At 40.5% G+C, this 13,631-nt stretch overlaps 1 protein-coding gene across 1 annotated transcript; it reads left to right on the forward strand.

Moving 5' to 3' along the window:
* The first annotated feature begins 2,027 nt into the window (after nucleotides 1–2,027).
* LOC120823934 (vitellogenin-2) lies at nucleotides 2,028–11,392 on the forward strand. Its single transcript, XM_040184415.2, has 34 exons — nucleotides 2,028–2,182; nucleotides 2,449–2,469; nucleotides 2,589–2,740; nucleotides 2,859–3,110; nucleotides 3,187–3,348; nucleotides 3,440–3,588; nucleotides 3,690–3,840; nucleotides 3,928–4,085; nucleotides 4,164–4,329; nucleotides 4,421–4,546; nucleotides 4,658–4,873; nucleotides 4,964–5,181; nucleotides 5,275–5,372; nucleotides 5,468–5,592; nucleotides 5,861–5,962; nucleotides 6,088–6,207; nucleotides 6,310–6,496; nucleotides 6,582–6,675; nucleotides 6,791–6,976; nucleotides 7,059–7,203; nucleotides 7,277–7,478; nucleotides 7,878–8,356; nucleotides 8,438–8,482; nucleotides 8,562–8,630; nucleotides 8,726–8,932; nucleotides 9,018–9,160; nucleotides 9,448–9,586; nucleotides 9,692–9,821; nucleotides 9,910–10,093; nucleotides 10,191–10,279; nucleotides 10,378–10,472; nucleotides 10,570–10,735; nucleotides 10,866–11,027; nucleotides 11,129–11,392. Exons 1-34 carry the CDS (start codon nucleotides 2,143–2,145, stop codon nucleotides 11,239–11,241), a joined length of 5,091 nt encoding a protein of 1,696 aa, XP_040040349.2. The 5' UTR covers nucleotides 2,028–2,142; the 3' UTR covers nucleotides 11,242–11,392.
* Nucleotides 11,393–13,631: the final 2,239 nt, after the last annotated feature.

Consider the following 13,631-nt stretch of genomic DNA (forward strand, 5'->3'; position numbering starts at 1 on the left):
ATATGGCTTCTTAAAATCATAAATTTCCAAAAGTAACTAGCCTCTATCTTCGCACTATTTACTTTTCAATGTGAGGAATACACATCTGCAACATCCCATTATAGAAAATTATTACTGTCTGAAATATTTAAGCTCATGAATGAACTTTGGATTAAATGCAATTAACCAACTATCTCAGTGAACACATAGCCAGTACCTTTAGAGTGCCACAGCCTTGCGGCAGCTACAAGTCTAGCTGCTCCTTTCAGTAGTTAAAAGGTCAATGTGGTACTTTTCTTCAAAAGTCCGGTTTTAATAGTCTGTAGTAAAGTTTAATCAAAATGCAGGTCCAATAAGAAAATCCTTTTGTTTTTTAATTTGAAGAGCGACTCAAAGGAGGACATGGTAAGTCCCGGTAAGTTAAGACAATATAGAGTCTGCGCGCAAGAAATTCGTCTATGATCCAAGCATAACACGAATGAATGAATATACATTAGGGCTGAAATTAACGCGTTAATTTATGCGATTAATGTTGCCCGAGATTCATGCGATAAAATATTTGAACGCAGTTAATGCAACTTTGTTTATTTCCGGTCTTCCGGTGTGCCATAAGAAAACAAAGTTGACCCAGGAAACGAAACTGCCTCTAGCTGCACTGCTGAGTTGGACAGGAGAGAGCAAGACGGTAGCTGAAGATCAAAAGATGTTTTTGCATTGGAAGTAAAAGAAACAGAGGCCCAACGCACAGCGGAGAACTGTGCAGAGGGATTCCTCTAAAGTGATTAGTCATGACTACTTAAGAAAAAACTACTTTTAAAGGCGATTAAAAGGCTGATGAGTGGGTGTCTCTAAACTTTCTCTCCAGAGATTTTGGGTTCAACATCCATTGCTCTTTACCACCTGAGTGGAGGGGAATTTTATGGGGATCTTAAATACAATTGGATATTTTATTTTTTTAGAAATGGACATTGACTGTCATTGCCTGGCTAACTGTCAACTATATTATCTGCCACTAATTGATATGGCATCATGACATTCACATTAAAAAGATAGCATAACTAGTAATACAGTGCGAGAGTAAGATTGTCAGACTTCTCTTGATAAGGTTATTATGATGATTAGTTCCAAAAGAGAGGTAACAGAGTTCCTGAGAGACTCACACTGTGCATGAGATCAACTCTACCCTTGCTAACTTCTGGTAATAATGCAAATTAAGAAGGCACACTTCTAATACACAAATACAACCACTACCAAACTGGAGAGCCAGCAGTTAAAGGGATCAAGTATAAATAATATTAACTTATTACATCAAAAATCGTACATGCTTTCTCTTTTATTTAATGTTTTACCATGTCGTTGTTGTTAACCCTGAGAAAGGGAAAAAATCAGGCCAGGGTAAGATGGAGTCCAAGAAGACAGGGAAACTGATCATAAATCAATTGTCTCAATTGTGCGGTTCCAGATTTCCTCTTTCCCGTTGCATTTAATTAATGATCGCAACAGGGATCTTAGCGTTTTGCGACAATTTATGGGTTCTTATAGACATAGATTGTATGATATGTATTCACTTTAATAAAAGAAAATATATGTTATATTATGATACTTAACCTGAAGTCTGACGTTTCAGGTCATAACACACTGACATTTTAATGAAAGATTTGAATGGTGAAATTTTTATGCAACAGTACTATTCTATAATTATTGTCATGTTTCTTATAATAATAAAATGATTTTTAGTCATTGGATAATTCATAAACTTAGGTTTTAAACTAAAAGGTTTAATCTTTGCCAGTTGTTGAAGAATAAGTTACACAAAAATACATATATAAATAACATGTTAAGATTTGTATAGTTAGTTTTAAAAAATCCAATTGTGTAAAGTGTAATAAAGTTTAAGATTTCAGATCATTCTTTCAAAACGGGTTAAACCTGGAGAGAGAGCAAACCTATAGATTTTGGACATCAGGCTGCCAGGATGTCAGGTTAGGACAACTTGCCTGACATTTTTCATTTGTGTCATACTCTGTTTGTCTGATCTGTATAGTCAGGGCAAGGTAACATCAACGACAATGAAAGCTGATACATAGTTAATGATTCATTTAAAGCGGCAAAACCTGGCTTTAAAAGGAGACCTCTCCCTGTAGAACGTCACATCCAAAAACCATGAGGGTGATTTTGCTGGCCCTCACGGTAGCCCTTGCGGGTGAGTATTTCTTTATGCATGTAAAACTATCAACTAAAAGATGAATTTGATTTTTAACAAAAAACTACTTCTGCACTTGCTGACAATACAATGCTGTTAATACACAACCAATGATAGAGCAGAAAAACAGACATTGAGTTCTTCAGGTTTAACTGACTAAATAGTCGGTCAAAATAGATGGTTTATAAAGAATACAATTGTCATTTTTCCCCACATATCTTGTTTGTTCACCAACACCAAAATAAACAAAGATTTCTATTTTGCAGCGTGTCACCAAACCTATTTGGGTAAGTTGTTATTCTGTTACGTTATCAATATATGGTGCATGGATATAAAAGGTTTCTCAGTTTAAAAATTGAACTGAAATGGATATTTCACTACTGTGCTTTCTTCTCTATTATTTCAGCTCCCCAGTTTGCTGATGGAAAGACCTATGTCTACAAATATGAGGCATTTGTTATGGGCGGCCTACCCGAGGAGGGTCTGGCACGGAGCGGAGTGAAACTACTCAGCAAAGTTTGGATCAGTGCAGAGGCGGAAAACAGCTACACGCTGAAGGTAAGGACCATTTAAATTTTTTAGCTTATTTATGAGTGATATCAAATTAACTGTAATGAAAAAGTGATTTATAAACAATCATGTGTTATATTTACTAAAAGTGTCATGTTCCTTGCAGCTTGAGGAGCCTGAAATCTTGGAGTACAGTGGCCTCTGGCCCAAAGATGATTTCTCCCCAGCTACCAAGATAACTTCTGCCCTGGCTGCTCAGCTCACGACACCCATCAAGTTTGAATATTCCAACGGTGTTGTCGGAAAAGTATTCGCTCCAGCTGGTGTCTCTGAAACTGTGCTGAATATCTACAGAGGAGTCCTTAACATCTTCCAGCTGAACATCAAGAAGACTCAAAATGTCTATGAGCTGCAAGAGGTACAAATAACTCATTTTCATTCATTTCCACTCACAAACTGCCACAATACTGACAAACTGTTTTTATGTCAACTAGCCTGGAACACAAGGTGTGTGCAAGACCCACTATCTCCTCAGTGAGGACGCAAAGGATGAGCTTATCCTGTTGACCAAGTCTAAGGACCTGAACAAATGCCAGAAGAGAATCATGAAGGACATTGGTTTGACTTACACGGAAAGATGTGTTCAGTGTGAGGCTGTAAGTGCAATTCCCCTCTCGGCTCATAACCTCTAATACAGTTTACTTCTTGACACCTCTGATGTGGTGATATTGTGTCTTCTCATTGCAGAGAGGAAACAACCTGAAGGCAGCCGCTGCTTCTAACTACGTCATCAAGGAAACAGCCACCGGTGCTCTGCTCTTGAATGCATCGGGTATTGAGATCATCCAGTTTTCCCCTCTCAACATCATGAACGGTGCTGCTCAGATGGAGGCTAGGTAAGTAGTTTAAATAAAAAAGAAGAGGGCAATACCAGTGTTATCAGCACTATACTCAAAGTGTCACTGTGCAGATTGATAGAATTTATGTTCATTTGCAGGCAAAACCTGACCTTCCTGGAGATTAAGGAAACCCGATCGGCCCCTTACAGTGCTGAATATGTTCACCGTGGATCAGTACAGTACGAGTTCGGCAACGAGCTTCTTCAGACACCCATCCAGCTGCTGAGGATCAGCAATGTTGAGGCTCAGGTACTTTATAAAATGATCGCCCAGATTTTCTTTTTAATTCATCTTGAAGAGACAAACTCTAGGCTAAGAAACATTTTATCCTGGCAGGTTGTTGAGATCCTGAACCACCTGGTGACCTTCAATGTGGATAAGGTCCACGAAGATGCCCCTCTGAAGTTCCTTGAGCTCATCCAGCTACTGCGTGTGGCGAGACTTGAGAGTATCGAGGCCATCTGGAATCAGTTCAAAGCTAAAGCCGATCACAGGTAATTGTGACTTTTAAGAGCCATAAAAAAAAAAGTTCCATTGATAATGCAATTATATATGATATTTATTTTCCCCAGGCACTGGATCCTGAATGTTATCCCAGCCGTTGGTACTTCTGCTGCTCTGAGGTTCATAAAAGAGAAGTTCCTCGCTGGCGAGCTGACTGTTGCAGAATCTACTCACGCACTGATATCATCTATTCACATGGTGACAGCTGACCTCGAGGCCATCACGCTGATACAGGCAAGTTAGCGTCATTGTTTCATTTTTATTTCAAGGTTGTAAAATTGGGATGGATTATCATCAATTCACAATTTCTTTTACCCCTTTTCAGAGCATGTTTTCGGAAAAAAAGATCCAAGAAAACCCAATTCTGCGTGAGGTTGTCATGCTGGGATACGGCACCCTGGTTTCTAAATACTGTGTAGAGAACCCAGCCTGCCCCGCTGAGCTTGTGAGGGTATGTATCATTTATTGCGAGGGATTATATATATATATATATATATATATATTACATTCAGTTATAGCATCTAAGACGTGTTACATGAATGTTTTCATGTCCCTTCCACAGCCCATCCACGAACTGGCTGTCCAGGCTAACAAGAACGACATTGAGGGACTCATTATGGCTCTGAAAGTACTGGGAAATGCTGGACATCCTTCCAGCCTGAAGCCAATCACAAAGTTCCTGCCTGGCATTGGAAGTGCTGCTGCTGATCTGCCACTCAGAGCTCACATTGAGGCTGTTCAGGCCATGAGGAACATTGCTAAGAGGGAGCCCAAGATGGTGAGACTACATGGTCATATTCCTTGTATTACGAAGGATGAACGGATAGATTCAAGGACATTTTATTTACAACAAATCTTTGTCAATCAGATCCAGGATATGGCTCTTCAGCTGTTCATGGACAAGGCTCTCCACTCAGAAGTCCGTATGGCTGCTGCTATTGTGTTGTTTGAGACCAAGCTGCCCATGGGACTGGTGATTACTCTTGCCAATAACCTCTTGACTGAGAAAAGCCTGCAGGTTTCTAGCTTTGTCTACTCTTACATGAAGTCCATGACCAGAAACACTTCACCTGACTTGGCCTCTGTGTAAGAATCATCAAATCTTGTTTTTTTCTTCCTTTTTGCAATTTGAACATGTTAGCATCAATAACCACTTATGTTATAATGTGCTACTTTCAGTGCTTCTGCCTGCAATGTTGCTCTGAGGATCCTCAGTCCCAAGTTCGACAGACTCAGCTATCGCTTCAGCAGATCTCTCTATGTTGATACCTACAACGGTAAGAGCATGATAGGATAGAGAGATTTTAGGATTAAAATATGTTGTTATTTATGTATATGTATAAAACGCTAACCCTTGTATTTTGCTGTGCAGACCCCTGGATGATAGGAGCTGCTGCCAGCGCCTTCTATATTAACGATGCTGCAACTGTTTTGCCAAGATCCATTGTGGCCAAAGCTCGTACCTACCTGGCAGGAGCTTATGCCGATGTTGTTGAGGTAATCATGTCTGACATAGCAAGCTTAAACACTGAGAGGCTTTTATTTTTACATATATATAGATTTATTTATTATATATCGGCCATCTTCCGTCCATTGTTTTACCCTTCTGCACAAAATACTGCGTAAAATTATAATAGCAAAAAGGGAAATTAACTGGCGATTAATGTATCCTTCAATAAATCAAGCTGCATTAATATTGTTTTGTAAACCTTTCACATAGGAATCATTTAAAAAGTACTTACCATCAAATGCGGGTCTTTTTCAGCTTGGAGTAAGAACCGAGGGAATGCAGGAGGCCTTGCTGAAAATCAAGGAGGTTCCTGAGAATGCTGACAGGATGACCAAGATGAGACAAGTGATGAAAGCTGTAAGTTTTGGAGGACCACTCTGAAGTTAAAAATATTACCAATCTTCAAGGATTATGTGATCGAAGCACATTTTCATTTCCAAAAGTTGAATGCAGTGTTCTAAACTCTTTTCTTCTTCGCACAGCTTTCTGAGTGGAGGGCTACTCCTTCCAGCCAGCCCCTGGCCTCCGTTTACGTGAAGGTCTTTGGACAGGAAGTTGCCTTCGCCAATGTTGACAAGGACGTTTTCAATCAGCTTATTCAGGTACACCATTATCCTTTACAGCTTTACTTGAAGTGACTGCTAAGTAATACATGTAATGTGCACCAAATATTTGATGTCTTATAAGAGATCATGTGCTTAAAGCTTGCCAGTGGACCAGCAATGAAAAGCTATGGCAGAGAGTCTTTGGATGCTCTGCTGGCGGGTGTCACATTGCACTACGCTAAACCGCTGCTGTTGTCTGAAGTCCGTCGCATCATTCCCACCAGCGTTGGTCTGCCCATGGAGCTCAGTTTATATACTACTGCTGTGGCTGCTGCATCTGCTGAATGTAAGTCGTATTTGTGTAGTTTAAATGTCCCTGATTTGACTAAATTCCAAACTATTAAAACCAATGCCCAAAATGTTTTTCACAGTCAAAGCAACCGTGTCACCCTCACTGCCTGCTGACTATCAAGTTGCCCAGCTCCTGAAGTCTGACATAAGCATGAGGACTACCATTAGCCCCAGGCAATACAATTGTAGCTTCAAAATATACTCAGGTTCTTCTCATCAGCTTAACTATCAAAAGGAAATTTATTTGAATAGAATACCCTTAAACATTGATGTGCTCTGTCCTTTGCAGTGTTTCCACACATGTGTATGCAGTTATGGGAGTGAACACTGCTTTCCTCCAGGCTGTTCTGATGTCAAGAGCCAAAGTTCACACACTTCTTCCTGCAAAATTAGAAGCAAGACTCGACATGATTAAGGGCAACTTCAAGCTTCAGCTCCTTCCTCTTAAGGGTGTCAGTAAAATTGCATCCGCACGGTATGTACTGGTCATCAGGTAACATTAATTAACTAGTTTTTTTGACATTTTAGTAGCCTCAAATTATTTTATCCTCCAACAGTGTTGAGACTTTTGCCATTGCAAGAAATGTGGAAGACCTCGCTGCTGCCAAAATCACACCAATGGTTCCATCTGCAGTTGAAGTGTCAAGGGGGACCTTTTCCTCAAAGATGTCAAGGGTGGCTTCCTCTGTGGCTAGTAGCACCGTGAGTTTGATTCACTGAACACCTTTTTTCCCTTTTTCAAATTCATGTTATGACCTCTATTGTTGTTTTACAGTCAGCATCATCTGAAATCCTTGGGGGTAACGCTCAAAGCACACTGAGGTCCAGGGCCATCCAGAAGAGAATGTGTGCTGAAAGCCTTACCTTCGGTATCAAGGCGTGCTCTCAGCTTGAATCTCGCAACGCCACCTTCATCAAAGACTGCCCCCTCTACAGCATGATTGGAGAACACAGCTTCTTGGTTGAGATTTCACCAGGTAAGTCAACGGATGATGTTGTAGTTTCCCTTTACCAACCTTCTAGAAGCGGCTTTAGACGACTTGTAGCATATAAACATATGGGTTTGTCTTAATCAAAATTGTGGTGACTGACTTGGCTTGTCATGAAATCGCTTCTGTAGTTAATCAACAACAAATCAAGGTTGTTCGAAAAACGCATTCAATGAAGGACAGAACCCTTTACAACATTCAAAGGCAAACGCAATCAAATACGCAAAACGTTAAATTAGTTGGTGTGCCTCTCGCCAAAATTTCCCAAACCCAACACTAATTAAAAGGTGCAATATTGCTAGGCTTAGTTGCACAAACCCAAAGGAAAAAAGTATGTACGTAATATTTTTATTAATTGCTCAAATCTGCTCATTTGATCCATTGCAGCTGCCGGACCAGCCGTCGAGAGGATTGAAATTGAGATTCAGGTTGGAGAACAAGCAGCAGAGAAGATCATCAAAGTGATTAACATGAGTGAGGAAGACGAACTTCTGGGGGACAAGAACATACTGATGAAACTCAAGAAAATCCTGGCACCTGGTCATAAGAACAGAACATCATCTTCTTCCAGCTCCAGCAGCGCTAAAACTTCCAGCTCTCGCTCAAGCAAATCCTCCTCTGCGTCATCCAAGTCTTCCTCCAGCTCCTCTTCTAGCCGCAGGAGCAAGGTGTCCTCTTCCAGCAGCAGTTCTTCAAGCAGACGTCCATCTCTGTCTTCCAGAGGCAGTTCTTCCAACTCCAGCTCCTCTTCTAGCCGCAGGAGCAAGGTGTCCTCTTCCAGCAGGAGTTCTTCCAACTCCTCCAGTTCCTCCAGCTCCTCCAGCTCCTCCAGCTCCTCCAGCTCCAGGATCACCTACAGGACCAAGGTGATTCAACTTTACCTCTAAAATACAAACTAAAACCCAAATGTACATGAAATAATCTCATAATCTAATTTCCTATTGCAGCAACAACTAAACGCAATGAACTTCACCAAGGACCACATCCACCAGGTAATCATCAGATTGATGACACAGGCACTTTGTTCATGACATGTTCAGCAGGCTAAATGTATGGTTTCTTTTTTTGCAGCATGCCGATTCCAGGGAACGTGCCAACGGAAAAAGCAGTGCTCACAGCTTTGAGAACATCTACAATAGGGTAAGTCATAAGACCAAGACATTTACAGACTTTTGTGATTGGTGGAAAATCAATATAAAATGTCATCTTTATCAATTTCTGCTTTTTCCTTAAAGGCCAAGTACCTTTCTTATACCCTCAATCCTGCTGTGACCATTCTCATACGTGCTGTGAGAGCTGACGACCAGGTTCAGGGATACCAGGTCGCAGCTTATGTTGACAGAGCTAATGAGAGACTGCAGATCGTCTTCGCTAGTCTGGAACAGAATAACCACTGGAGAATCTGTGCCGATGGTGTGAAGCTGAGCGACCACAAATTAATGGTAAAAAATTGGATTTGGTGATGTAACGTTGGTTAAAAATCTATCTGGTACTTGAGATTTTAATTTTGATCGAAATGTATGGCAGGCTAAACTTGCCTGGGGCCTTGAGTGCAAAGAATACTCGACTGAGATCACAGCTGAGACTGGCCGTATCGGAGAAGACGCTGCAGTCCGCATGAAGATTACCTGGGAAAAACTTCCAGAGAGCATGAAACGCTTCGCAAAAAGGTAAATTGTTGTGATTTCAGCGATTTTCATTTCACGCGGAATGTTTTGCTATAAAAACTACTGCAAAAAAAAAGAAATTCATTACGAAATACTCTATGTACTACATATACGTATGTATACCTACCTATGTGTACCTACGTATACTATATTGAAAATTCAAAATTTGTATCACTACTATAATATATTTCCTTTGGCATTATTTAATTTAGTTTTTCTGATATACGTGTTTACCACACATTTGGTTTTTAATTTAAAATAACCTTAATTAACCCTTTTTGCAATGCTAGGCTCTCTGACTTCCTTTCCCGCTACACAACGAGATTTGGAATAACCCAGGCGAAGGTCCAAAATGTTCGCAATGAGATCAAACTGTCTGTGGCTGCTGCTTCTGAGAAGACCCTCAATGTTGTTCTGAAGACACCAAAGGTACGGTTTGATTGCCCATTATTTACACACAATGTCTGCATCACACTTTGTCACAGAGTTGGCTAATACACTCTTCATAACCATTTTCATTTTTCGGTATTACAGAGGACATTTTACAAACTTAGAATTCCTATCCCTATTTCTCTGCCAATCGGTGACGCTGCCGCTGAGTTGAAACCATACGAGAACAACTTGGCCGCCAAGTTCATCTACATGATCACCAAGGCTAATGCAGGTGAAAACATTTGAAGGCATAGGTATTATGAAATAGTCTCAGCAATCAAGTAAATAGATAGCTTACTGATCATTTCCTCCCATTTCAGCTGAGTGTTCCATGGTCAAAGATACGCTGACCACATTCAACAAGAGGGAACACAGGATCGAGATGCCCCACTCTTGCTTCCAGGTCATGGCTCAGGATTGCACCGAAGAACTCAAATTCATTGTTCTGCTTAAGAGGGATCAATCAAAGAAAGAGAACTGGATCTACGTCAAGATCGACAACGTGTAAGAACAAGTATTTCTAAGTAAATTGTAGGAACAAACTAAACAAAACAAATCAATAAAAAAAAAACATACATGTATTTCTATTGTTTTCCAACAGTGAAGTGGAACTGTACCCCAAGGACGGTGCTATTAAGGCCAAGGTTAACGGTGTAGAACTCAGCAAACTGCCTTATGATCAACCCGAAGGTTCTTTATTCTATTAATTCAATTTATTTTGTCATGCTCAAATTTTTCAAATTGCTGAAACTGAAAACTTACATATTTAAAATCTTCATTCATTTTAGGAAAATTCAATATCAAAAAGAGCTCTGAGGGCATCTCTGTCTTTGCTCCCCGTTTTGGTCTCCAGGAGGTCGACTTTGATCTGGCATCAGTGAAGGTGATTGCAGAAATCCAAAAGCTATCTTTAAGATTTAGGTGTTTTCACATCCAAGCTGTTAATGGGTCAAAGACTGAATTGTTTGAGGTTTTTCCAGGTTCAAATTGTGGACTGGATGAGAAGTAAGACTTGTGGACTCTGTGGAACGGCTGACGGCGAAATCAGAAAGGAGTTCGAGACACCCAACAAACGCCAGACCGAGAACGCAGTCAGCTTTGCTCATAGCTGGGTTCTGCCTGGAAAAAGCTGCCGTGACGCCTCTGGTAATACAAAACTTGCTTCAACATTTGCCATTGGAAGAATATAAAATGAATAATATCAATAAACTACTTTAAAAGATTGCTGCTGTAGGCAGATATATGTATAATTAAAATCAATTTCCCCCCTTTTCAGAGTGTTACATGAATCTTGAATCTGTGAAGCTTGAGAAGCAGGTGGTCATCCATGGCCAACAGTCCAAATGCTACTCTGTTGAGCCTGTGCTGCGCTGCTTGCCCGGCTGCGTGGCAGTGAGGACAACCACCGTCAATGTTGCCTACCACTGCGTGCCCGCTGGTGAGTCAGCAAAAAACATGCACAAACAAAAGGAAATGATTCGTATATAATATGTTATATTAAGCCATACTTAATTGCTTTACTCCCTCCATTTTTTGCAGCATCTAACCTGAACCGCTCTGAGGGTCTAAGCAGTATCTTCGAGAAGAGCGGCGACATTAGAGAAACAGCCAAAGCCCACGTGGCCTGCCGTTGCAGCGCTCAATGCGCATAATCTCACAGACTTCAGTCCGATGACATTATTCCATTTTTGTTTCTGATTACCTTGTTCAACTGTTCATTTAAAGATTGAAAAACCATCTCTCTTGTAAATTATTTACAATGCCAGTTACAAAATGTCAATAAAGCAAAATGAAAATCACTCATACCAATAGTCGTTTGTCTTTTTTACTCAGGTTGAGTTAAAACATAGGTAAATATTTAAGCTCATGAAAGAAATAATAATATATGACAAGAAAACAATTTTGGATTAAATCCAATTAACCAACTATCTCAACTATCTGACATTATACCATTTGTATTTCTAATAACCTTGATTCAACTGTTCATTTAAAGATTTCATTTTATTTTGTATAGCCCATAGTCGCAAATTACAAATTTGCCTCAGAGGGCTTTACAGTCTGTACACATACAACATCCTCTGTCCCGAAACCCATCATCGGCACAGGAAAAACTCCCCAAAAAATGAAAAAAGCCTTCCGAGAGGGAAAAAAGGGAAGAAACCTTAGGGAGAACGTCAGAGGAGGGATCCCACTCCCGGGATGGACAGACTACAATGGACGCCATGTGTACAGAATGAACAATGTATAATACATGCAATTCCCATGACAGAAATGATTCAAGTAACTGTGAGTAGTAAGCCAGGCGCACAGCAGGACCACTGTAGGGGCAACCACCATCAGATAGAACCACCATCCACAGAAGCCTGTGGGGAGGGAGAGCACAGAGACTTAAGGAGAGGGTAATGTTGGTTTACGAGTACAGTAATATAATTAATATCAAAAATACTAATGATGATGATGATGCCAGCAGCAGGCGTCAGCAGGGCCACGGCAGGTGTCAGGACCAGGGTCCCGAAGGAACCACGATCTACGAGACCTGCTAGGGGAGAAAGCACAAAAAAAACTCCCGGAAAGAAGCTGAATTAGTCATGTGCATTAATAAAACGTGAATTATTGTAGAACGAGAGCGTGAGAGAGGAGCATTCTAAGCCTATAGCAGCTTAACTAAGGGCTGGTCCGGGCTAACCTGAGCCAGCCCTAACTATAGGCAGAATCAAAGAGGAAAGTTTTAAGTTTTACTTTAAAAGAGCTGACCGAACCTGCCCCCTGGACTGAAAGTGGAACCTGGTTCCACAAAAGAGGAGCTTGATAACTGAAGGCTCTGGCCCCCAGCCTACTTTTTAAAAACCATAGGAACAACAACTAACCCAGCATCTATGGAGCGCAGCTGCCTTGTAGGGCAATAAGGTGTTACAAGCTCTTTAAGATACAACGGTGCCTCACCAAGTGCCTTGTACGTGAGGAGAAGTACCTTAAAATCGATTCTTGATTTAACAGGGAGCCAGTGCAGAGAAGTTAATACAGGAGTGATATGATCCCTTTTCTTAGTTCTTTTTAATACACGTGCTGCAGCATTCTGAATCAACTGGAGAGGCTTAAGAGATTTACAAGAGCAGCCTGATAACAAAGAATTACAGTAGTCCAGTCTGGAAGTGACAAACGCATGAACTATTTTTTCTGCATCACTTTTAGACAGGAAGTTCCTGATTTTTTTATATGTTACGTAGATGAAAAAAGGCAGTCCTTCTTTATATGCAAGTTGAAGGTCATATCCTGGTCGAAGAGAACTCCCAGATTCCTGACGGTGCTGCTGGGTACCAGAGCAATTCCATCCATAAAAACTGTATCACGTGACAGCTGGCTTCGAAGGCGCTCTGGGCCTATCAGGATAACTTACGTTTTTTCTGAGTTTAGCATCAGGAAGTTGCCTGTTATCCAAGTTTTGATGTCTCCAAGACATTCTTGAAGTCTAACTAGCTTTAAACTTTCTTGTAAATGATTTACTAGTTAAAGAATGTCAATAAAGCAAACCGAAGATCACTCGCACCAAGAGGTCGTTTGTCTTTTTTACAAATGTGGAGATAAAACATACAAATACACAAGACACAACCAAAACCAACAGGCACAGCCATTCAGGCTTGTCAATGTTACACTAATTATGTGTCCTTTTAGCAACCCCAAACACTGTTCTACTTTTTCCGCAATCTCTTTTTTGACAAACACTTTTCTTACCATTTGTTGGTTTCAAAAGGTTTTAAAACTCTTAAATCAAGAGCAATATGGCTTCTTAAAATCATAAATTTCCAAAAGTAACTAGCCTCTATCTTTGCACTATTTACTTTTCAATGTGAGGAGTACACATCTGCAACATCCCATTATAGAAAATTATTACTGTCTGAAATATTTAAGCTCATGAATAGACTTTGGATTAAATGCAATTAACCAACTATCTCAGTGAACACATAGCCAGTACCTTTAGAGTGCCACAGCCTTGCGGCAGCTACAAGTCTAGCTGCTCCTTTCAGTAGTTAAAAGGTCAATG

The sequence above is a fragment of the Gasterosteus aculeatus genome, chromosome 8 (genome assembly GCF_964276395.1).
Source record: "Gasterosteus aculeatus chromosome 8, fGasAcu3.hap1.1, whole genome shotgun sequence".
Lineage (NCBI taxonomy): Eukaryota > Metazoa > Chordata > Actinopteri > Perciformes > Gasterosteidae > Gasterosteus > Gasterosteus aculeatus.